At 57.3% G+C, this 24,021-nt stretch overlaps 2 protein-coding genes across 2 annotated transcripts; one reads left to right on the forward strand and one right to left on the reverse strand.

The window, feature by feature from the left end:
* Positions 1 to 1,001: 1,001 nt before the first annotated feature.
* LOC125354418 (fibril-forming collagen alpha chain-like) lies at positions 1,002 to 5,816 on the reverse strand. The gene is made up of 3 exons (XM_048349994.1): positions 5,410 to 5,816; positions 4,474 to 5,301; positions 1,002 to 1,123 (listed from the first exon to the last, which is right to left on the reverse strand). The coding sequence occupies exons 1-3, from the start codon at positions 5,814 to 5,816 to the stop codon at positions 1,048 to 1,050; spliced, it is 1,311 nt and encodes a 436-aa protein (XP_048205951.1). The 3' UTR covers positions 1,002 to 1,047.
* LOC125354465 (ATPase family AAA domain-containing protein 3) lies at positions 5,753 to 24,020 on the forward strand. The gene is made up of 16 exons (XM_048350073.1): positions 5,753 to 6,019; positions 7,531 to 7,607; positions 9,682 to 9,783; positions 10,323 to 10,382; positions 11,093 to 11,162; positions 13,095 to 13,260; positions 13,419 to 13,488; positions 14,554 to 14,709; positions 15,713 to 15,769; positions 16,035 to 16,160; positions 16,363 to 16,487; positions 17,110 to 17,161; positions 17,865 to 17,935; positions 18,714 to 18,881; positions 19,837 to 19,945; positions 23,435 to 24,020. The coding sequence occupies exons 1-16, from the start codon at positions 5,815 to 5,817 to the stop codon at positions 23,579 to 23,581; spliced, it is 1,761 nt and encodes a 586-aa protein (XP_048206030.1). The 5' UTR covers positions 5,753 to 5,814; the 3' UTR covers positions 23,582 to 24,020.
* Position 24,021: the final 1 nt, after the last annotated feature.

A 24,021-nucleotide genomic window follows, 5' to 3' on the forward strand; every position in this document is an offset into this window, starting at 1 on the left:
TGGCAAGAGCGAGCACTTGCCTTGTATACTTGAAGTCCTGGGTTCGATTCCCCAGCACCACATATACAGAAAAAGGCCAGAAGTGGCGCTGTGGCTCAAGTGGCAGAGTGCTAGCCTTGAGCAAAGAGAAGCCAGGGACAGTGCTCAGTCCCTGAGTCCAAGGCCTAGGACTGGCAAACAAAACAAAACAAAACAAAAACATCATCAATAATAGAACACCCCAGCCTTCTGCAGTTATTCTTTGGACCTAGTCTTTAGGGTGCTGGGGTTCCACCAGCTGCTGTAAGGCAGGGGAAGAGGGCCTGGCTTTGCAGGGCCGACCCCTGACAGTCTGGCTTATCCTCACTGTTCTGAACCACCACATCCACTCCAGCGATAGGCTCTGGCTCCAGCTCATCTCTGCTCATCTCACCCAGAGGCCAGCAGGAAGCAGTTAAGCCGAGGGCCCCAGTGGGGCTAGCCCTGGCCATGCTGACACCCCTGCTGCTGGTCTGCTGGTCAAGCTGAGCTGAGGCATGCTTTGGGGCAGAAGACAGTGCCACGGAGCTGGCAAAGTCACCTGAGCACAAACATCAAGAAAGAAGAGGAGCCTCCTAGTTGCAGGGACGCTTCAGGGCCAGTCCTGAATTGCCACAGTCCTGTCACCTTTCTTTTTTTTTTTTGCCACTCCTGGGCCTTGGACTCAGGGTCAGAGCACTGACTGTCCCTGGCTCCCCCTCCCCCCCCCCCCCCCCCCCCCGTGCTCAAGGCTAGCACTCTGCCACCTGAGCCACAAGCCACCTCTGGCTGTTTTCCATATATGTGGTGCTGGGGAATGGAACCGAGAGCTTCATGTGTAGGAGGCAAGCACTCTTGCCACTAGGCCATATTCCCAGCCCTCCTGTCACCTTTCATGAGCACTGCACCTTGAGGAGCTGCACCGCCTGGCCACAGGAACCTGAGAGCTGGGAGGAGTCCAGCTTCAGAGGCAGGGACAGGCAGCCCAGGCTCACGCCGGGGGCCCGGGGAGGAGGCAGGGATAGACAGCCTTCCTTTCTGCTGAGCTGGTCAGGGTTGAAAGCAGGTCTGCAGATGGGCTGTGGCAATTACAAAGGAGATCAGAACCAACAGGTTCTTTAGGGAGCTAGAAAGGAAGAATAGGATTGGAAGAACCCAGTCAGTGGAGGGAGAGGATTGGCCCCTCACTCCTAAAGCCCAGACCATCACAGGAGGCCAAGACTGCAGACTGCTGGTGTGTGGAGGAGCAGCAAGAGCCTGCTGACGACCGCCGGGGCTCCAGAGCCAGAGGGTCAGGCTTTTTTCTTTTACAAGCGTTGTCCATGGAAGACTATGGGCAGGACTTGTGACTGGCTGCTTAAGTTTTGGTGCTGGGAAGCCTTAGGGCTGAGTGGGGCCACTGGGGGGTTATGGGCCCTACTGGAAGGATACAATTCTGGTGCAACATGCAGCCTACTCAGGTCTAGTCATTGGTGGAGAACCTAGAAATCACACTGCAGGTGAATTCTGGGTGTAAAGTGCTCCACCCACTGTCTGGGGATAGTTATAGAGCCTGATTGGCCTCCAGGTGGGGCTGGAGGCCCTGCTGTCAATTTGCATCTTTAGTCTCTGCAGTCCCTCCTCTAGGTCTTTAATCCTGGAGAGGAAGGGGGCATCTCTCACAGCAAGACATCAGAGAACCTCACACTTGCCAATTAAAAGAAAATGTTTCAGGTAGGAAACACAGCCATGAGCCCCTTTCTTTTCTTTTCTAATTTTCTTTTTTGCCAGTCCTGGGGCTTGGACTCAAGGCCTGAGCACTGTCCCTGGCTTCTTTTTGCTCAAGGCTAGCACTCTGCCATTTGAGCCATAGTGCCATCTTTGGCCTTTTTTATATATGTGGTGCTGAGGAATCGAACCCAGGGCTTCATGTATAGGAGGTAAGCACTCTTGCCACTAGGCCATATTCCCAGCCCAGCTTAATGTCTTTAAAAGAAGCATGTCTTGCCGGGTGCCAGTGGCTCACGCCTGTAATCCTAACTGCTCATGGTGTGGCGATTCAAAGCCAGCCTGGGCAGAAAAGTCCCTGTGAGACTCTTATCTCCAATTAATTCAAAAGCTGGGAGTGGTGCTGTGGCTCCAAGTGGTAGAGTGCTAGTCTTGAGCAAAAAGAGCTCAGGGACAGCACCCAGGCCCTGAGTTGAAAAAACCATGTCTGGCCTAGTGCCAGTGGCTCATGCCTGTAATCCTAGACTTCTCAGGAGGCTGAGATCTGAGGATGGTGGTTCAAAGCCAGTCCAGGCAGGAAACCTTTACCATCAATAAACTACCAAAAAGCTGGAAGTGGCACTAAAAAAAAGTGGCATTGTGGCTTGAGTGACAGAGAGCTAGCATTAGCAAAGAAAGCTCAGGGACAGAACGTAGGTCCTGAGTTCAAGCCCTAGGACTGGCACCAAAAAAAAAAAATGGTGGTGGGGGGAGGACATGTCTATTCTAAATGGTCTTGGATTTCAAATATCAAACCCAAGTGGAGGAAGCCAGTCACAGAGGTTCACACCTGTAATTCTAGCTGCTAGAGAGGCAGAGGTCAGGGATCTCAGGGGTAAGGGATTTTTTTTAGTTTATTGCTATTATAAAGGTGATGTACATCAAGCAATGGGACCACAGTTTGTTCCCCCCCCCTTAGTTGTGGGGGTTGATCTCCAGGCCTGGGCACTGTCCCTGAGCTCTTTTGCTCAAGGTTAGTGCTCTACCACTTTAAGCCACAGCTCCATTTCCTGTTTTTGAGTGTTTAATTTGTGATGAGTCTCACTGGGGACTTTTCTTTCTGGCCTGATTTCAAACTGTGACCCTCATATATCAGCCTCTTGAGTAGCTAAGATTACAGGCATGAGCCACCAGCACCAGGCCTACTCTACTTTTCTCTATTAATGTGGGAGGTGTGTGAAGTCTCTCTATACTGCCCAAGCTGGCCTGGAACAGGTGGGCTCAAGTCATTCTCTGGCCTCAGCCTAACAATTTTGTTTCCGTGTGTGTATGTATGTGTGTGTGTGTGTGTGTGTGTGTGTGTGTGTGTGTGTTTACTGGTTCCTGGGCTTCAACTCAGTTCCTGGGCACTATCTCTTAGCTTTCCCTGCTCAAGGTCAGCATTCTACCACTTGAGCTATAGCTCCCCTTCTGGCCTTTTTGGGGGGGTTAATAGGAGATAAGAGTCTTGTGGACTGCTGCAGGCAGGTCCAGCCTGACCCCATGTCCCCCACACAAAACGTGGCTTTCCTAGCTTCCTAAGGTGGAGGGCCCAGAAGCCTGGAAAGTCCAGTCCTCTGCTCTATGCAACCCCACCAGCCAGAGCACCCTCAGCAGTCTTTGGTGGGTTGATGGTGGGTTTGTAATGCAAGGTAATACACAACCAGGGGCTATAGCAGTTTGAAGATATACCAAGGAAGAGGTGGGGGTTGGTTCTGCAGATCCGCTCATCTGAGCAATCGTTGTAAAGACCTGGCCTGCACCTGCCTCTGTTTCAACCCATGGAGGCCAGCAAGGGGACTCTTAGTGCAGTGAGGCCTGCAGGACTCCAACTCATTCAGATTCCTTGCTGCTGGGTCCAGGAAGGCACAGAATTCTTGAGGGCCATGGTAAAGTTGGTTGATTAGTCCGGATGAAACCTGGGCCCAAGGCTCCAAGTCTAGGAGCCTCAAGTTAGGGTCCAGTCACGACCCCCACATACTAAACAAACACGACGAAAGGCAGGGAAGGGAGATTTATTCAATAGCAGCCCTGGGAAGACAGGACTTCCATACCTGTTCTGCTATCTTGGGAGGTATAAATACTGCTACATAGGAGTGAAAAGGGCAGTGAAAACATTCTCAAAACACCAGTGTGGCCTGGATGTCCATAACCCGGTCTATCCTTTCTGAAGTTCTAGAATTTTTTTTTTTAATCACTTTACTATTGGAAAGAGAATAGGAGCAAGTTGCCTGGCTGGTGATCCCCTGAGCTTTTGGCTGGTTCCTTAAAGACTGTAGGAAGGCTCTGCCTATTTGCCTTTCAGGAGAGATAATGAATTTAACCTTTCCTGGAGATACTTAGTGAATCTAACCTTCCCTGGAGCTACTTGGTGGATTTAATCTTCCCTGGTGATACTTAGTGAATAACCTCTTCTGGAGACACTTGGTGAATAACCTCTTCTGGAGACACTTGGTGAATCTAACCTTTCCTAGTGATACTTAGTGGATCTAACCTTCCCTGGAGCTACTTGGTGGATTTAATCTTCCCTGGTGATACTTAGTGAATAACCTCTTCTGGAGACACTTGGTGAATCTAACCTTTCCTGGTGATACTTAGTGGATCTAACCTTCCCTGGAGCTACTTGGTGGATTTAATCTTCCCTGGTGATACTTAGTGAATAACCTCTTCTGGAGACACTTGGTGAATCTAACCTTTCCTGGTGATACTTAGTGGATCTAACCTTCCCTGGAGATACTAAGTGAATCTAACCTTTCCTGGAGACCCTCGGTGACTGAGCTCTTCTGGAGACCCTCGGTGCCTGAGCTCTTCTGGAGACCCTCGGTGCCTGAGCTCTTCTGGAGACCCTCGGTGACTGAGCTCTTCTGGAGACCCTCGGTGCCTGAGCTCTTCTGGAGACCCTCGGTGCCTGAGCTCTTCTGGAGACCCTCGGTGACTGAGCTCTTCTGGAGACCCTCGGTGACTGAGCTCTTCTGGAGACCCTCGGTGCCTGAGCTCTTCTGGAGACCCTCGGTGCCTGAGCTCTTCTGGAGACCCTCGGTGACTGAGCTCTTCTGGAGACCCTCGGTGCCTGAGCTCTTCTGGAGACCCTCGGTGACTGAGCTCTTCTGGAGACCCTCGGTGACTGAGCTCTTCTGGAGACCCTCGGTGACTGAGCTCTTCTGGAGACCCTCGGTGCCTGAGCTCTTCTGGAGACCCTCGGTGCCTGAGCTCTTCTGGAGACCCTCGGTGCCTGAGCTCTTCTGGAGACCCTCGGTGACTGAGCTCTTCTGGAGACCCTCGGTGCCTGAGCTCTTCTGGAGACCCTCGGTGCCTGAGCTCTTCTGGAGACCCTCGGTGCCTGAGCTCTTCTGGAGACCCTCGGTGACTGAGCTCTTCTGGAGACCCTCGGTGCCTGAGCTCTTCTGGAGACCCTCGGTGCCTGAGCTCTTCTGGAGACCCTCGGTGACTGAGCTCTTCTGGAGACCCTCGGTGACTGAGCTCTTCTGGAGACCCTCGGTGACTGAGCTCTTCTGGAGAGGGCAAAGTGGCTCAGCAGAGAGCAGCTGGGATCGAAGGGCACCGACACAAAGCCGAAGACTCGGTTAATGCACAGGGCCCGGGAAAGGCATCTTTCGGGGTGCTTCTTACACTGGCACGGCCCAGCCGCGGCCTCAACCCGGCCTTCGGGTCTGGAGCTGCGCTCACGCCCTCCGCCTCGCCCGAGGAGGCGACCCCGCTCTCCCCACGCCGGCTGAGGCCTCCCGCGCCCCGCCGCCTGCCCGGCTCCGCGGCCGGACTCCCGGTCGGCGGTGCGGTGGGCCTCGGGCCTCCGCCGCGCCGGGCGGAGCCAGCGCCGCCGGGGCTCGCGCACGCCCCCTCCGGCAAGGGTGTCCGCGTGGGGCCGCCGTAGCCCGGCGCGCCGCGAGCCGGGGCGGCGGTGCTCCCGGCCAATCCGAGGGCGGCGCGCGGCCCGGCCCTCGCGGCTTCCGTCGTCCGGAGGGCGGGGCCGCGCGCCGCGCCTGCGCAGAGCCCCGGCCCCCGGCTCGCGGCGCGTGGCTCCGGTGCGGACCCCGCTGGTCGCTGCGGACGGGGCCTGGCGGCGGCGCGGCCATGTCGTGGCTCTTCGGCATCAACAAGGGCCCCAAGGGCGAAGGCGCGGGGCCGCCGCTGCCCTTGCCGCCCGCGCAGCCCGGGGCGGATGGCGGAGGCGACCGAGGCGTGGGAGACCGGTCGGCGCCCAAGGACAAATGGAGCAACTTCGACCCCACGGGCCTGGAGCGCGCGGCCAAGGCGGCGCGGGAGCTGGAGCACTCGCGTGAGTGCGGCGGGAGTGGGGAAGGGCGGGCTCCAGGGTGGGCCTGGGGGCTGGCTGGGCCGGGGGAGGGCGCACTCTACGGGCGGCCAGGGAGGGCAGGTCCGGGGGGTGGGCAGGTCCGGGGGGTGGGCAGGTCCGGGGGTGGGCAGGTCCGGGCGTGGGGCCTCTGGGTCGGCTGGGGGGGAGGGCGGGCTCCACTGTGGGCCTCGGGCGGGAGGGCCAGGGAGGGCAGGTCCGGGGGGGTGGGCAGGTCCGGGGGTGGGGGCTCTGGGTCGGCTGGGGGAGAGGGCGGGCTCCACTGTGGGTCCTGGGACGGGAGGGCCACGGAGGGTAGGTCCAGGGGGTGGGCAGGTCCGGGGGTGGGGGCTCTGGGTCGGCTGGGGGGGGAGGGCGGGCTCCACTGTGGGCCTCGGGCAGGAGGTCCAGGGGGCTGGGCAGGTCCCGGGGTGGGGGGCTCTGGGTCGGCTTGGGGGGGCAGGGAGGGCAGGTCCGGGGGATGGGCCCACCGTGGGGCTATCCCTTCGCGCCTGGTCTTTTAGCAGAGTGATCCTGTGGCTCTGGGTGACCCCATTTTCCCGGTGGCCTTAGTGGCCCCGGGAGTCTCTCCACGTGTCAAAAGACCCCGGTCCTGACAGCCTTTTGTACCCTCAGCTAGCTGTCCAGACAGAGCACGGCGGTGTGGACGGGGCTGAAGGTATTTTAGAGGTGCAGGTGTCAGGTGCAATTGTCTCAGCCTCGGCAGGAGTGCCCACCGTGTGTTCTTCCACGGGAGGTACACGGAGACGCAGGTCAGATAGGCCATCCACGTACTTTTTTTCTGAAGTAGGGAAGCACATTTGAGAATCGTCTGGTTTCTGAGGAGAACATGGCATGTTTTGCACTTACTACTGAAAGACATTAGTGTTCTAATTGGAACAAGGGTGAGCCACTGGTCAAAAGCCCCAGGAGCCTGAGCCAAGCATCATCACTGGGTAGACCTTCCCTACGCCCAGGTCTTTTTCCCTCAGCCTTCCATTTTCCTATGTCGATGATGATTTATATCAGGATGTAGTTTCTAAGTATTTAAGAGCCTAGATAAATACTGTCTGAAAGAAGAAATTGCTCTCAAATTTTTCAAAGGAAGGCTTGGTGTGAAGAGCTTCCTTGGTTATGGTCAGAGGAGTCCCAGCGCTTGGTGACCCATTCCTGGGAAACACCTGCTATGTTGGCCTTACCTTGTCTCCTGGATGGGTATCTGGTGGCATTTCTCATGGTTCCCTGGGGCTGAGACCCGGGACTCAAGCCAAGATCTCTGTTGATGAGGGAGGGTTCATCTTGTGAGGTCTGGAAAGAATGAGGGTGGGCAGCCAAGGCAGGTTGAAATAGCAGTCCAAGCGTCTCCAGGTTGAGGTGAGGCTGTGGTTTATCAGAAGCCCCTTGTCTTAAGGGTTCTTGCCTACCACCACAGATGTGTCTGTGTTAGCCTCACCCAGTGTCCTAACAGCCTTTCTCTGGACCCCTGTATCCCACAGGCCATGCCAAAGAGGCACTGAGCCTCGCACAGATGCAGGAGCAGACACTGCAGCTGGAACAGCAGTCTAAGCTCAAGGTGAGCTGTGGGAAGGAGGGGGTGCGGCACAGACAGTGGGTCCAGGGCCTGGCTGAGTGCCCGGCTTAGTACCCCAAAGATGGCACTGGATATGTGGCTGAGTGCCCAGCACAGCCAGCTGGGCAGGTTTAGATGAGGGATGTCTTCTGTCTTATTCAGGAATTCCTTACTTTGTTTCTTTGTGCTCAGCCGGACTCTTTCCCCCACATAGGGTCGTGAGAATTTTATTTAGTTGGAAGTGAATTTTTTTTTTTTTGGATCGGTTGTGGGGCTTGAACTCAAGACCTGGGCACTATTCCTGAGCTTCTTTTGCTCAAGGACTTTCTTGCCTGGGTTGGCTTCTAACCTCAATCCTCAGATTTCAGCCTCCTGGGTAGCTCAGATTACAAGCGTGAGCCCTCAGTGCTTGCCAATACATATATAATTTATTCTTTTTTTTTTTTTTGCCAGTCTTAGGGCTTGAACTTAGGACCTGGGCACCACCCCTGAGCTTCTTTTGCTCAAGGCTAACACTGTATCACTTGAGCCACAGCGCCACTTCTGGTTTTCTCTGTTTATATTGCCAGTCCTTGGGCTTGAACTCAGGGCTTGGGTACTGTTCCTGAGCTCTTCAGCTCGAAGCTAGTGGTCTACCACTTTGAGCCACAGTACCACTTCTGGTTTTCTTGTGGTTAATTGGAGATAAGAGTCTTTAGCAGGAAATTGTCTAGTAATAATCAGAATCAGGGCTCTGGTGACTCATACCTATAATGCTACCTACTCAGGAGGTTGAGATCTGAGGATCATTGTTGGAAGCCAACCCAGGCAGGAAAGTCTGTGAGACTCTTATCTCTAGTTAACTACCAAAAAGCTAGAAATGGCCCTGTAGCTCAAAGTGAGAGAGCACTACCCTTGAACAACAAAACAAGATCTGGGACACAATCTAGGCTCTGAGTTCAAGCCCTAGGACCAGCACCAAAAAAAAAAAAAAAAAGTAATCTATTCTGGATTAGCTACTTCCATTACCAAATGTTAATCTGATTAATAAGAAGTTATCAGAACTAAATTTTCTAATTTATTGATAAGCGGTGACCTTACATGCAACAGAGGAGCTGAAAAACCTAGGCAAAGCTAATATTTAACCGAGGATTGGTATTGTATGCTTGTAATCTCAGTGGTTCACCCTTGTTATTCTAGCTACTCGGGAGGCTGAGATATGAGAATTACAGTTGGAAGCCAGCTCTGGCATACAAATCTGTGAGACTTATCTCTAGCCAGCAAAATCCAGAACTGAGCCACACTCCCAGTCCACTGAGTTTATTTTTTATTTTTATTTTTTGCCAGTCCTGGGCCTTGGACTCAGGGCCTGAGCACTGTCCCTGGCTTCTTTCTGCTCAAGGCTAGCACTCTGCCACTTGAGCCACAGTGCCACTTCTGGCAGTTTTCTATATATGTGGTGCTGGGGAATCGAACTCAGGGCTTCATGTGTACGAGGCAAGCACTCTTGCCACTAGGCCGTATTTCCAGCCCCACACTGAGTATTTTTAAGATGTTTCTTACAAAAGAACATTACGTCTGCACAGTACTCTGGAAAAAATGTAAGAGACATGGACAGTTAGTTGTTTCTTCCTGTCTACCCTCACAACATACTAAGAACGAACACTAAGCAAGGTGTTCACAGTAATTACATGGTGGGAGCTTTAAACACCAATGAACAAAAAGCACAGTTCACTTACGCTCTGGGACTCAGAACCCTTGACACCAGTGCTTGCAGAGATTGGGCTCTGTCCTTGGTCTTTCACTTTTGCCACTGTGAGAAGCACAGAAGGGTGTGACCAGCACCCCAGGGTCCCAGTCCTCTGCCCTGGCATCTGAGTTCATTCTGGGCCTTGGCTTTGGTGTAGGTACAGGTGAGAATCTGCTTGGGTATGTGGGAGGTCAGTCCAGGGTACATTTTCAGAAGTGCTCCCAACCCTGCGGGGCCTTTTACACAGACCAGCTGGGCACGGTGTTGGTGCCGCCAGCCTGTGGATGGAGGGAGAGGGTGAGAGAGGCTTTGAGAGGCGCTGGGGCCATCCTGGGCTGTGTTCTGCAGGAGTACGAGGCAGCCGTGGAGCAGCTGAAGAGCGAGCAGATCCGAGTGCAGGCCGAGGAGAGGAGGAAGACCCTGAGTGAAGAGACGAGGCAGCACCAGGCTGTAAGAGCACAGGCGACCTGCGGGGAGTGTGCCTTAGTGCTAGAGTGCTTGTCTAGCACGCATGAAGCCAGCCATGGTTGGATTCCTCAGCACCACATACACATAAAAAGCCAGAAGTGGCGCTGGGACTCAAGTGGTAGAGTGCTAGTCTGGAGCAAAAGAAGCTCAGGGACAGCATCTAGGTCCTGATTTCAAGCTCCAGGACTGGCCAAAAAAAAAAGCGCAGGTGGCTATGCAGAAGGCTAGGAGGGTTGGGGGAGGAGCTCCCGGTCTCTCTGTTACTGCGGATCCACTGGAGGGTTGGGGGAGGAGCTCCCGGTCTCTCTGTTACTGAGGATCCACTGGTGTGAGCATTGTACTGCGCCCTGCTGCACCCTGGATAGACACCGAAGCACACAGAGCCCCTTAGTACCAACCCATTCCACCATGCGTCTCATGTTGGGCCCCACACCTAGTCAAGGCTAGGACCCTACTGGCTTCCAGCCTGTCCAGTGATGTCTCAGGACAAGGAGTGTCCTTTCTGCTCGTTTCCTCCCTAGAGGGCGCAGTACCAGGACAAGCTGGCGAGGCAGCGCTATGAGGACCAGCTGAAGCAGCAGGTGAGCAGGTGCACCTCTGAGCCGCCTGGCCCGTCTTGAGCAGAGGTACCTGTACCAAGCACACGAGGACACGTGGATTGTGTTCTGAACCTAGACCTGGCTTTGGGTAGCTGGATTCCAACAAGCACAACTGTGCATGTGTGCACTCACGGGGCGTGTGCGCACGGGCACGCCTCGGCACCCAGACACGTGCAGCCGTCTCCACGTGCAGTCGCACACACTCCTTCCTTCCTGGCCAGGACGGCGATGGTGGGTTTGCAGCTGCTGTGAGGGTTGTCGCCAGGCGGAGCTCTTGGCTGCCCAGGGAGGTCTGTGGTTGGCTGAGGGCAGAGCCCCAGAGCAGTCCGAGGCCTGGAGGGCTCTCACGGCGGGCGCTTGCCCCTGCAGCACAGGCTCTTTGTCCGCAGTCTGAGTGCTCGTGTGTAGCAGGTGTCACGGCAGGCAAGCACCCGTGCTCTTTAAGGCCGGCGGCTGCGCGGTGGCAGCCGGGGCTGTGCTGGCGGCAGCGCTGGTGGAGCTGCCATGGAGCCGCTGCTGCCCCAGCAGGAGCGCGGCCTGAACATTGCTGGGTCTGGGTGCACCTGCTCTGGGCCCCGTGAGTCCTCAGAATGTCGGGCACCCTTGGGGCGGAAGCGTTTCCTGGCTCCGAGCAGCTTTGTGTTGGTTATCTTTCTGATTTCAAAAGCTTTTCCATTTCTGTGACTTCTCAGCAACTTCTCAACGAGGAGAATTTACGGAAGCAAGAGGAGTCTGTGCAGAAGCAGGAGGCCATGCGTCGAGGTAGGGGCCGTAGGGCGTAGAGGAGGCTTGGGGGCGGGCGAGCCCGCGGGGGTGGTGGTCTGATGAGCCAATGGCTGCTGTCTCAAGGACTGCGCCCGCGGCCTGTGCTCCATCATCCCAGGTTCCAGTGCGCAGGCTCTTTGGTCTGTCTGAGGGGCTCACTCTGGTAGCACCATGAGCTGTGCCCCGTGCACTGCACCCTCAGAGTCCGTAGGGAGTTCCGCGGCTGGTAAATTCCATGCTGACCTCCTTCAGTAGAACATGGGCTCTGCGCTCCTGGGTCACAGTGTGAGCTCGTGCAGGAAGCTCGTGACTTGAGCAGGAAGAACCGTGTATCTGCCCGGGAGGAGGTGGTGCACCTGTGGGGGTGCCACTTCCCAGGGGCAGGGGTCCACTTGATGCTTAGTGCTGATAAACAGAGACACGTGATTGCATTGTGTGGCTTTTCTGGATTTTTTTCTCTCTTTTGGGAAGTGTCCTGGGGCTTGAACTCGGGGCTTTTCACTCAAGGCTAACACTCTACCATACCACTTGAGCCACACAGCTCCCCTTCTGGCTTAACTAGAGATAAGAGTCTCCTAGGCTTGACTGCCAGGGCTGGCTTCTCACAAACAATCCTTAGATCTCAACCTCCTGAGTCGCTGGGATTATAGGTATGAGCAACTGGTGCCCTCCCTTTCTCCCTTCCTTCCCTCCCTCCCTCCCTTCCTTCCTTCCTTCCTTCCTTCCTTCCTTCCTTCCTTCCTTCCTTCCCTTCCTTCCCTCCCTCCCTCCCTCCCTCCCTCCCTCCCTCCCTCCCTTCCAGAAAAGAGGTTTACTTTGCCTTAGGATTCTGGCCCAAGGTCAAGGAGCAACATCTGGTGTTGCCCTTCTTGCTGGCAGACACCTGAAGGAATGCTTCAGAGGAAAAAGAACAAGACCATAGGAAGACTTCTTTTAAAACAGGCCTTCTCTTTCTCTTTCTTTCTGCTGGTCCTGGAGCTTGAACGTAAGGCCTGGAGGCTGTCTCTGAGCCTCTTTGTACTCAAGGATATTAGCTCTACCACCTGAGCCACAATGCCACTTGCAGCTTTTTCTGAGTAGTTTCTGACATGAGTCTCATGGACTTTCCTTCCCAGCTGGCTTGGAACCGTGTCCCTCAGATCTGGGCCTACTGAGTAGCTAGGATTACAGGTGTGAGTGAGCCGCGGGCACCTGGATGGGCTCACTTTCTTTTTTAATGTATGTGTTAGTGCTTGGAGTGTAATTTGTTTCTTAAAACATGTTTTGCTTGGTGCTGGTGGCTCACATCTATAATATTAGCTACTCTGGAAGCTGAGATCTTGAGGACTGAGGGTCAAAGCCAGTCCAAGAATGTAAGTCCAGGGCTGGGGATATGGCCTTAGTGGCAAGAGTGCTTGCCTTGTATACATGAAGCCCTGGGTTCAATTCCCCAGCACCACATATACAGAAAACAGCCAGAGGTGGCGCTGTGGCTCAAGTGGCAGAGTGCTAGCCTTGAGCAAAAAGAAGCCAGGGACAGTGCTCAGGCCCTGAGTCCAAGGCCCAGGACTGGCAAAAAAAACAACAACAACAACAACAACAAAAGAATGTAAGTCCAAGAGACATCTCCAGTTAACCACCAAAGCGTGCAAGTAGAGCTGTATGTAGCTCAAGTGTTAAAAGAGTACCAACTTTGTGTGAAAAGGCTCGGATGGTGCTCAGGCCCTGAGTTCAAACCCTAGGCCAGCACAAAAAGAAAGAAAAGGATGGCCTAGAGCATGGGCTCTGGTTTTAGTGGTTCTCTGTCTGCCAGAAGGGTGGGCCACAAGGTGTGGTGCGCTGGCCTGGACCTGGAGAGCCCCTGGTCCGTGCCTGCATCCGTGCATCCGCATGGGCCGAGGCCAGCACGGTCCAGGCTGAGCTGCACTGGCTCTGTCTTCTCCTGGGCAGCCACTGTGGAGCGGGAAATGGAACTTCGGCATAAGAACGAGATGCTGCGGGTGGAGGCTGAAGCCCGAGCTCGGGCCAGGGCTGACCGGGAGAATGCAGACATTATCCGTGAGCAAATTCGTCTGAAAGCTGCTGAGCACAGACAGACCATTCTGGAATCCATCCGGTGAGGGCACCGTCTGTCTGTGGGGTCAGGGCGGTCAGGCTGAGGCACTGGCACCAAATGGGGTCCGGTCCTTGTGCATGCCAACCTTAACCCTAGACCTCCAGCCAAGGACTGAGGGCCCTTGGGCCCTCCAAACCATGTGGCCATTTCCCCTGCAGGACAGCTGGTGCCTTGTTTGGTGAAGGATTCCGTGCCTTCGTGACAGACTGGGACAAAGTGACAGCGACGGTGCGTACCGCCATGTGTCTGCGGGGTGGGCCGCTCTGTGAGCTTGTCTCCTGCCGATGCCCAACAGGTGCCCTGAGTGGGGGCCAGGCTTGAGCTCCGGCAGCCCCTTCAGGGGAAGTGCTGGTGTTAGCAGCCTGCCTTGAGGCTCAGCAGCCAGAAGAGCACTTTAGGAAAGGTTTAGAGGGGTCAGCTTCTCAGTGCCCTTTGAGAGGACGGCCAGAACTCTCTTGCAGGGCATCTTTGTCAGAGTAGACTCAGTTGACCCTCCAGGGCCAGAGATGGGTCCTTAGGTAGAGCCAGGGAGAGCAGACACATTTTCAGCCTTGGGTGCTCCCTGCCATGTACGAGGACCAGTCTTTTGAGGAAAGTGCTCCATGCCACGGAAGTAGTGGTGTAGGTTAAGTGTGGTGGAGCGCTGGCTTTGAGTGGAGAAAGCTAAACGTGAGGACTTGAGTTTAAGCCCCACTCCCAGCACCAAACAGAAGGGTGCCTGCTGGCTGGCAGGCTGCATTGCTCCTAGCGGTTGGGTCAGAACCCGTGAGGCTTGCACACCGTAGGCCTGTGTACAGCGAGGGCCCACTTTGTGCAGTGTATAGCTAGTACACAGATGCCAGTCCAGTGAGTGTCCCTGGACGCTGCTGTGGTCAGCAGTGGAAAGATAACCCTTCTCTTCTTCCTTTCTAGTTTTCTGTTATTGGAGCTTGAACTTTTTTTTCCCCAAAGACCTGGACACTGTCCCTGAGCTTTTTCACTAAAGGCTAGCTGTGCACCACTTGGGCCACAGCACCACTTCCAGCTTTTGCTGTGTATGTGGTACTGAGGAATCGAACCCGGGGCTTCAGGCATGCTAAGGCAAGCATGCTACCGCTAAGCCACATTCCCGGCCCCCTAGTGACACGTTTTTGACCCATCCCATGACACATGAAAGTGAGCCCAGGAAGGCTGGGGGGTTAGGGACTTGATGGAAGTCCAGGGGGGACATCCCAGGAGGACCCCAGCCGTCCCTCTGCTGTCAGGAATTAGGACAGTGAAGGTACAGCGCAGGCTGCTGTCTCTCTGTCCTAGGTGGCAGGATTGACGATGCTGGCCGTAGGAGTTTATTCTGCCAAGAATGCCACCGCCGTGGCGGGCCGGTACATTGAGGCCCGGCTGGGGAAGCCATCGCTGGTGAGGGAGACCTCCCGCATCTCTGTGTTGGAGGCGCTGAGGCATCCTATTCAGGTACGGCTGCACTGAGGCTCCGGGGCCCACGTCCGTGCCTGGTGTGGTCCCAGGGCGCACACGAGTGGCCTGCACGCTGTTCCCCACAGGCCCACCCGGTCCACCTGTTGGCTCAGGTGTCTTCTTCAGGGCTCCTCTCACATGGGTGTGGATCTGCTGACAGAACTGCTCTCAGCTGTCACCTCAGTGATTCTCAGGCCTGGGCTCCAGTGTGGGTCCTGGTGCCGTGGAGGGCATGAGGAGCTCTTGGTATCTGAGCACCTCACCCTGGTGGGCCTGCTTTCCCACGGGCTGTGGCTGGGTCTCTTCCAGTGCCTCAGTGCAAGGAGTTGAGAAGACACAGGTCAGTAAGGAACTCAGTAAGTCACTGCAAACAGTGGCTCACACTTGTAATCCTAGCTGCTCAGGAGGCTTCGATCTGAGGGTCACAGTTCAAAGCCAGCCCAGGCTGAAAAGTCCCCCAGACTCCAACTAATTATCAAAAAGCCAGAAATGGAGCTGTGGCTCAAGTGGTAGAGTGCTAGCCTTGAGCAAAGAAGCTCAGAGACAGAGCCCAGGCCCTGAGTTCAAGGCCCAGGACTGGGACGCATGTGCCCGAGCATATGGGTGCCCCCCCCCCCACAAGATTAAAGATTACACTTTGAGGCCAGCCTAGGCAAAAAGTGAGGCTTCCAGCCGATTACTGCCCTCCAGAAAATAAACGGCCAGGCATGGTGATGCCAGTTGTGATTCCTGCTACCAAAGGGCGATGTGGACAACCTAACAAGACCACCTCATACAGAGGCAGTTAGACAGCAGAGGCTGCCCAGGCCCCGGGCTCCGCCCCAGCATGAAAAAACACACGAGTCACCCCAAGCCTCAGGGTGGGTGTATTGTGTCCCGGCCCTGACGGCCCTGTGTTGCCGGGTCCTGTCCCGGGGCTCCAGCCGCGTTTTGCTGCAGCTCTGCATCCTGCCAAGCCTGACACGACCCCCACAGTTGAGCAGGTGTCCTCCCCCCGTAGGTCAGCCGCCGTCTGCTCCTCAAACCGCAGGATGCTCTGGAGGGCGTGGTGCTCAGTGTAAGTCGGGCCTCGGGGGCCGAGTGCCGCATGGGGCCTGGGAGGGGATGGGGAGCTGCATTGCGTGTCCTCTGTCTGTAGTGCTGATGGTTGGGGCTCCTGAAACACTTTGCCACCCAAGCTGAACCTGCATGTAGGGGGCCCCGGGCTAGCCCAGACCCCACAAGGACCAGATTGTAGTACAGCCTACAGCAGCATGGGTCTCCCCCAAAGCAGTATGCAGGCGGGGAGCAAGTTCCCCAGACCGAATCCCCTCCCCCTGCAGCCTAGCCTCGAGGCGCGAGTGCGGGATATTGCCATAGCAACGAGGAACACCAAGCGGAACAAAAGCCTCTACCGGAACATCCTCATGTATGGCCCGCCCGGGACGGGCAAAACACTGTTTGCCAAGGTGAGGGCGGGCACCAGGCTGCACGGATGGGTCGGGGTGCTGCTGGGGGTGGGCGCTCTCCGGTCTTCAGGCTCAGGTGCTGCTGTGGACCGAAGGGCCTCGGCTCGTCTTGGGGGGACTGCCCACGCTGCACGGCTGGTGCTGCGGTGGACTTCACGGGGGGGGGGGGGCATCTGCTGACTCCCCGCCCCTTCTTGCCCAGAAACTTGCACTGCATTCAGGCATGGACTACGCCATCATGACAGGCGGGGACGTGGCCCCCATGGGGCGGGAGGGTGTGACTGCCATGCACAAGGTCTTCGACTGGGCCAGCACCAGCCGGCGAGGGTGAGCGTAGCCCCTTGCCTGTGGGCTCTAGCTCTGGGGAGCCATCGCCGCCCTGCCATTTTCCTGCTTTCCTGTCCCCTTGGCCGTGTAGGAGGCCGGAGGCAGCCTCCAGCCTCTGCCAGTGCCTGGGTGGGAGCATCTGCCGGGCTCCAACTGGAGGTTCACATTGAGGGCGGAAGGGCGGTGGGCACAGGCCTGGGGGCAGGCGCGGAGGCACGGGTCGGGCTGCATTCGAGCCTTGGGCTGTGGATGCTTGTATCAGTGCTCCGCATGCAGCTACAGGTGTGCGTGAAGCATTATGGTCATCCCAGCCACACTAACTTTGATGTTCCTCCCCTGTAGTCTTTGCCCTTTTACCGGAGAGGTCCTTGTGACGCCCCCAAGTCCTGGCTGGAGGAGTTGGGTGGGACTTGTCAGGAATGTCCTGTCCAGCTCAGGGCATCAGAGCTGTATTGGCTCTGAGTGTGAGGTCTTGAAGCTCTGGAGGGTGGTCTTACGGGGTGGGTTACGGTGTTAGAATCCCTCCTGGGGCAGCTTCCCCCGGGGGATGTGCCCTGTGCAACCCGCTTCCTGTAGCTGTGCACCCGGGCATCCCTCTGCCCGGCCCCCTTCCTGTTCACAGCCTCCTCCTCTTCGTGGATGAAGCAGACGCTTTCCTCAGGAAGCGAGCCACTGTGAGTATTCAGAAAGCCTTTCTGTCCCAGAGCGGGCTGGGGGTGCAGCCTGGACTCTATCAGCACAGAGGGTGGGGTTAGGGCTGCTCCCTAAGGTTCTGCTTTGCCAATCTTAGGGCTTGAACTCGGCACCTAGGTGCTGTCCTTGAGCTGCTTTTGCTCAAGGCTCTGCCACTTGAGTCATTGCTCTACTTCTGGCTTTTTCTAATTGGCAAATTGGAGATAAGAGTCTCATGGACTTTGCTGCCCCAGCTGGCTTCAACCTATGATCCTGATATCTCAACCTCCTGAGTTTGGTTAACTGGCGATAAGGGTCTCATGGACTTCAAATCATGATCCTCAGATCTCAGCCTCCTGAGTTGCAAGGATTACAGGCCTGAGCCACCGGCACCTGGCTTTTTAAAAGTTTTTTATTTAAAAACAAGTGAAAGAAAGCTGCAGCGTGTTTGGCTGGATTTGGGGGTCTGGTGCTGGGGATTGGCCCGGAGCCTCATGCCTGCTAAGTACGTACTTCACACTAGCCGAGCCTGCCCCTCTGCAGCACATCTGAATTGTCTGGATAGTAATTCTGAGATTTCGAGTGAGCGCTCGTGTTCTGCCCCTGCATAGCCCTCCAACAGCGACCCTTGTACAGTCTTCACCCTTGGCTGTTACAGAACTGCTCTTCAGCTTGTAGACTGATGCCAGAACTTTGTCTGTGCAGGAAAAGATAAGTGAAGACCTCAGGGCTACCCTCAATGCATTCCTACACAGGACGGGCCAACACAGCAGCAAGTAAGGACAGTCCCCCAGCGGCCCCACGCCTGGCCATGGGCCCTTGGCAAGCTGAGCTTCTCCCCAGGCAGCCATCCTCCTGGGTCTTGGGCTTGAGGCCCAGCCTGAAGGCGTTGGGGTCTTCCCCCCTGAACCAGGTTGCCATTCCTGGGCTACACATCCTGCGAGCAGCCTGAGCCACTGGCCCTCGCCTGGCCACCAGGTTGCACGTCCCTGCGTGTCCCTTGGCTTGGAGTGGTCTTTGTGCCTGTGGGGGAGGAGAGCTGGTGCTCTTGACCGCTGAGGCTGCCCTGCGCAGAGGTCCTTGAGGGGCACCGGCAGCCTGGGCCGCCTCGGGCAAGTTTGTGTTTGCTGGGAGCTGATCGGGAACAGGTTGTGGGTTTGGGCTTTGCATAGGGCAGAGGCCTTCAGGCCTTGGAGAGCTTTCCTGGGCTTCCAGCCCTTCAGGTCTCTGGCCTGACACTCTTCTCTTCCAAACACCTCAGTCCTGTCCCAGCTGCGGACACCAGGGCCGGACCTAGAGATGTTGCCGCTTTGATCCTGGACCTTGCCCTTGGGCTGGGCAGGCAAGAGTGGCGGTTCTTGTGTGGGTTTTCCAGGTTAAAGGACTGCTCATTGCTGGAACTACAGCCCTGTAGAAGAGTGCTTACCCAGTGCCCGGAGCCTGGGCCCCACAAAACGACCGAAACGGCCATGTTAGATTTGTGTAGCATGGTTCTCTGAGGACCCTGAGGTGCCTGTGCTGCGTTGGGCCCTCAGCCTGCCTTTCTGGCTGCAGGTTTATGCTGGTTCTGGCCAGTAACCAGCCTGAGCAGTTTGACTGGGCCATCAACGACCGCATCGACGAGATGGTCTGCTTCGCCCTGCCGGGGCAGGAGGAGCGGGAGCGTCTGGTGAGAATGTATTTTGACAAGTATGTTCTTAAGCCGGCCACAGAAGGAAAGCAGTAAGTGCCCAGCCCCTACCTGGACATCCCACCTGGCCGTTGCAGCCAGCTCGCGGGGGGGAGGGGGGTGGCACCCCTTTCCCCGGGCCTGGGGCCACCTGCGTGGGCTCCAGGCTGTGGCAGAGGCCTCTCCGTGGTTGGAGCCCTCCAGCCTGTCCTGTTCCTCACCTGGGGACAGTGGCCAGCCTGTCCTCCGGGCTCTTCCGCCTACTGACTCTCCCATGATGTGACCGCCTGGTTTGAGGGAGCCCTTGAGCCCTGGGGTGGGTTAGGGAAGTGCCATTGCTGAGTTCACAGGGAGCCCCTCGGGTTGGGGGTGGGTGGTTACCACTGCCCCCTCGACTGAGCGGCCCGAGCTGCTCGGAGGGCCTGCCACACGGAGGGCAGCACGGGAGGAGGCCTGGGTTGGGAGCGCCTGTGCGCGCTCTGGTTCTGGCCAGGAAGCAGCCAGGCGCTGCTGTGTGCAGGCTGGGCCTGAATGCCTCCGGCCAGCAGATGCTGCTCTGGTTCCCACTGTCCGGGAGACCCAGGCTGCATAGCACCTAGGTCTGCACCCCTCTGTGTCCCGACCAGTCCTCCTGCTGCCCCTCGCTGCTCTCTGTTGTTCCCGCTGTGTACCAGGGAGCGCCAGTCCCCACCTCGCGCTTCATCTCCCCTCCAGATCCTGCCTGCTCAGTTGCTGGCTGAAGATCTCACTGGCATTGGCTGCTGATGTCCATGTGGGACTGGGTCTTAAGGGTGTAGTTCCCACTGCCTGGGTCCCAGGGGCCCACCAGATGCCCAGAGGAGGAGGAGGAGGAAGGCGCAGGGAGGCAGGCGGATCTGGCCTCTGGCCAGAGCTGTGCGGCTCCTAGGGTGGCCGGCAGCATCGGGCTCCGTGCCGGAGCCTGGTCTTGTTTCCTCTCTTGTGGAGCTGTAGCCACTCCAGGTGCCACTTGGGAACTCTTCCCCCCAGGCGCCTGAAGCTGGCCCAGTTTGACTACGGGAAGAAGTGCTCCCAGATTGCCCGGCTGACAGAGGGCATGTCAGGCCGAGAGATCGCCCAGCTCGCCATAGCATGGCAGGTGAGTGGAGACTTGGGGCTCCGCCAGGCCTGAGGGCCTGCAGGCTTGTCTCCTGGGGTTTCTGTTGAAGGGTGTCTGGTGGCAGGATGGGGCACGAATGCTGGGAGTTGGCGATCCCTTCTGGCCCAGATCCAAGGTGCCACCTCAGTCGATGCCTGGTAGATACGGGGCGGGGGGGCGCTCATGGGGCTTTCCCACCTCAGTCGATGCCTGGTAGATACGGGGGGGGCCTCCCCGGGCTTTCCCACCTCAGTCGATGCTTGGTAGATACGTGGGGGGGGGCCTCCCCGGGCTTTCCCACCTCAGTCGATGCCTGGTAGATATGGGGCGGGGGGGAAGCTCACCGGGCTTTCCCACCCCAGTCGATGCCTGGTATGTTGGCTGGCACTTGGGGGGGCTCCCCGGGCTTTCCCACCTCAGTCGATGCCTGGTAGATACGGGGGGGGGGGGGGCTCCCCGGGCATTCCCACCTCAGTCGATGCCTGGTAGATACGGGGCGGGGGGGGGCTCCCCGGGCTTTCCCACCTCAGTGGATGCCTGGTAGATACGGGGGGGGGGGCTCCCCGGGCTTTCCCACCTCAGTTGATGCCTGGTAGATACGGGCGGGGGGGGGGGCTCCCCGGGCTTTCCCACCTCAGTCGATGCCTGGTAGATACGGGGGGGGGGCTCACGGGGCTTTCCCACCTCAGTCGATGCCTGGTAGATACGGGGGGGGGGGGTGGCTCGCCTGGGCTGTCAGGCAGTGGTCGCTGAGCGTGGAGCTCCTGGCCCGGATGCAATGTGCAGCGTCAAGCCTGTTCCGTGTGAATAGAACACCTGTTTTGAGGTGTTTGGCTTTTTAGGGCAAGCTGACTGGTGTGTAGGAGCACAGGACAAACACGGGAATTTTGTCTTTTCTAGACGAGGCAAGAGCACACTGGCTCAAAGCACAGAAAGCAAGAGTGGCCGTTTTGTCTGAAGTGGCCTGGCAGGTACAGGGCCCACTGCCGGGGCCCTCCACACACACAGGGCTAGCGTAGTTGTATCCAGGAGCTTACGTTCGCTTACGTTCCTAAGGAAAGCCGTCTTGGGTGGGGGGTGCCGCCATCAACACCTGGTGTCTGGGACCTGCTGTCCAAGGCCAAGGGTTGCTGGTCCACTTGCCCGTCACAGTGCTTTTAAATGAGTGCATATTGCGTTCATTAAGTAGATGTCTCCTCTGCTTTGCACTCGATGCTAGGGACCTAGGGATGGTGATAGAATGGGTTGGTTTATCTGCACCTCTGGGTGGCCAGCTGAGGACTCTGGTCTGGTCTGGTAAGAGCTGAGGTTTATTTAGCAAAGGGTAGTGGGCTGCAAGAAAGTCTCAAGAAAGTGTGTGTCCTCTCACCTGTAAGGCTACACAATCGGCTCATCACCGTGAGCCCGCCCAGCAGAGCTCCCTCTGGCTCTCGAGCGTCTCGGGGGCAGGAGATGGTACTTCCCTCTCCACGTGCACCAGCCGGAGCGGACAGGTCTCCAAGGGCTGGGCCAGGAGAGCTGGAGCCACGGGAGCCCGCGCACGCTCCGGGGTGGGGAGGACGCCGGAGCTCCAGCACCCACTCCTGGGGGAGAGCGAAGGCCGGCCCTCGCTTGCCCTCGGGGGGGCGGGCACTGCGGCCCCCGCATGTGCTCCTCGGGCCCTGCCGTCGCCCAGCACTTGTCGGGCTCAGTGCTTTGGTTTCCCTCCTGTCGGTGGCGCCTGTGGGGCCCTGGTGGGCTCCACTCCCCTTCCCGCCCTGCGGTGCGCCCTCAGTCCTAGTAGGTTGAGGCTGAAACCTCCAACCTCGCTTCTGCAGTCGCCCTCCCTTTTCTTCATCCCAAGTCTTAACGCCTGACCACCTGGACAGGGCGGTTCCGTGCCTTAACGATCCAGGCCCACCGCGGTGCGGCGGTCACACCTGGCGCCCACCTCCAGAGCTGTCTGCATCCCAGATTCTTAGATGGAAGGCCTCGGCCCCTCGGGCCCTGGTTCCGGCCCACCTCGCCCTGTGCCCTTGAGCAGGCCAAGCCGCCCCGGTGCGCCAGGCCCTCCCGGGTGTGGCTGGTACTGGCCGTTCCTCCCATCTTCAGCCCATCATGTTGGGACCAGTCTGCTCACACCTTTTTTTGTTCATGGACATGCCAACGACGGTGCTGTGAGCTTGTGGCAAAGTGCTGCTTGATTCCATTTTCAGTTATTTCTGTGCGTTCCCTGACGTGGAGTGGCTGGTGTTCCCAGATACACATGCATGCCCATTTATTCCCTACTTTTTGATAGCCACCTTAGTTGTAGTGGGTAAGTGGTATACAGGACGTCTGGATATTAAACCCCCAACATGGGCTGTGAGTATAGCTCAGGTAGAGTGCTTGCCTAGCGCGTACCACTTAAAAACTCAGAAGTGGCGCTGTGGCATGGCTCAAGTGGCAGTGCTAGTCTTGAGCCACAGTGCCTCTTCTGGCCTTTTCTGTATATGTGGTGCTGAGGAATGGAACGTAGGGCCTCACGTATACGAGACGAGCACTCTTGCCACTAGGCCGTATTCCCAGCCCCTCTTTCTTTTCTTTTTGGTCAGTCATGGGACTTGAACTTAAGGCCTGGGTGCTTTCCTTGAACTTCTGTGTTCAAAGCTACCAGTGTACCACTTTAAGTCACAGTGCCACTTAGGCTTTTCTGGTGGTGAACTAGATGAGTCTCGGGGACTTTTCTGCTTTGACTGGCTGCCTTTGAACCTGGCTCCTCAGGCCTCAGCCTTCTGAGTAGCTAGGATTATAGGTGTGAGCCACCAGTACCTGGCCTTTGAGATATACAGATAGGGATATTTTTTAGCGTGAACTGATAGCATAAAGCTTTACTTCCTTCTAGTTTAGATGGCTTTTTGGTAGAACTGGGGTTTGAACTCCCTAGGCAAACGTCTACATGCTTGAGCCATCCACCAGCCCTTTGACTTCAGTTTTTGCTCCAGCCAGCCTAACAGGCACATTTGCCTGTGTATGTCTCCCAGATGTCTGGGGTTGCAGATGTTTGCCCCCATGCCCACAGTGGGTTGAGATGGGACCTGTGCACTCTGCTTAGGGCCCAGCATTGGGCTGTGATCCCCTGGTCTCCTGGCTGGACCTCAGGTGTGGGCCCTGGCCTGGTCATCGGAGTGATGGGTTGGGGGGGGGGGGCGGCGCTATGAGGGGCAGAGGCCCCAGGTGACCCAAACCACTGAGGTGTCTGCGGAGGAGGAGACTTGGCTGCAGCCCAGGACCACCCGTCAGGATTTCCACCTCCTGCTCGGGGACCAGCCAGTGGGATTGCAGGGGCCTATTTTCAAGCGCCAGTACCCTGGAAATGACTAAGCTCGGCATTGGGAGGCTGCACCAGGCAAGGCCGCCCTTGGCCGCGTGTCCCCGCCTGTGTGGGCGACCTGCAAGGCGTGGGCCTGCGGTGGGGAGGGCCCCCCTTGAGCCCGGGTAGCCGCCCTCAGCGCCCCCTGTTCCTGGCAGGCCATGGCGTATGCCTCTGAGGACGGAGTCCTCACGGAAGACATGATGAGTGCCCGTGTCCAGGATGCCGTCCAGCAGCACCAGCAGAAGATGCAGTGGTTGAGGGCAGAGGCACCCAGTGAGCCCCGAGAGCTGCTGCCCCACTGACACCACAGCACGGGCTGGGCCTGGACGCCTCACGCGTTGGGCGCGCCCTCCTCCCTTCCTGCCCTCCTTAAGCCTGAGGGTGTGGGTGCATTGACTCCGCTCATGCGACCCTCGGTTGGCGGGAGGGACAGCCTCCTTTGAGCCCCCAGGACTGGGGGAGGGCGGGGGCGGTGTGGCCCTGCCCAGGTCCAGGCCCGCGGTGACAGTACTGCCCTGGGTGAGCTGTCGGTTTGTGCTGGCAGTCCAGGGCCTACAGGAACCGGATGAGGACAGACCCCGCGCCGCCTGCACTAGTGCCGAGAATGAGCCAGAACCCCTCCTGGTGGGGCGGGTCTGAGGTTGGCGACTGGCCGTGGTGTCCGGTGCTCAGGAGCTGCTGCCCTGGCCTTGGGAGCTGGGCCTTTTTCTCTAGCACCTAATAAAGCTGACTGAGCCCTTGG

The sequence above is a fragment of the Perognathus longimembris genome, chromosome 7 (assembly GCF_023159225.1).
Source record: "Perognathus longimembris pacificus isolate PPM17 chromosome 7, ASM2315922v1, whole genome shotgun sequence".
Lineage (NCBI taxonomy): Eukaryota > Metazoa > Chordata > Mammalia > Rodentia > Heteromyidae > Perognathus > Perognathus longimembris.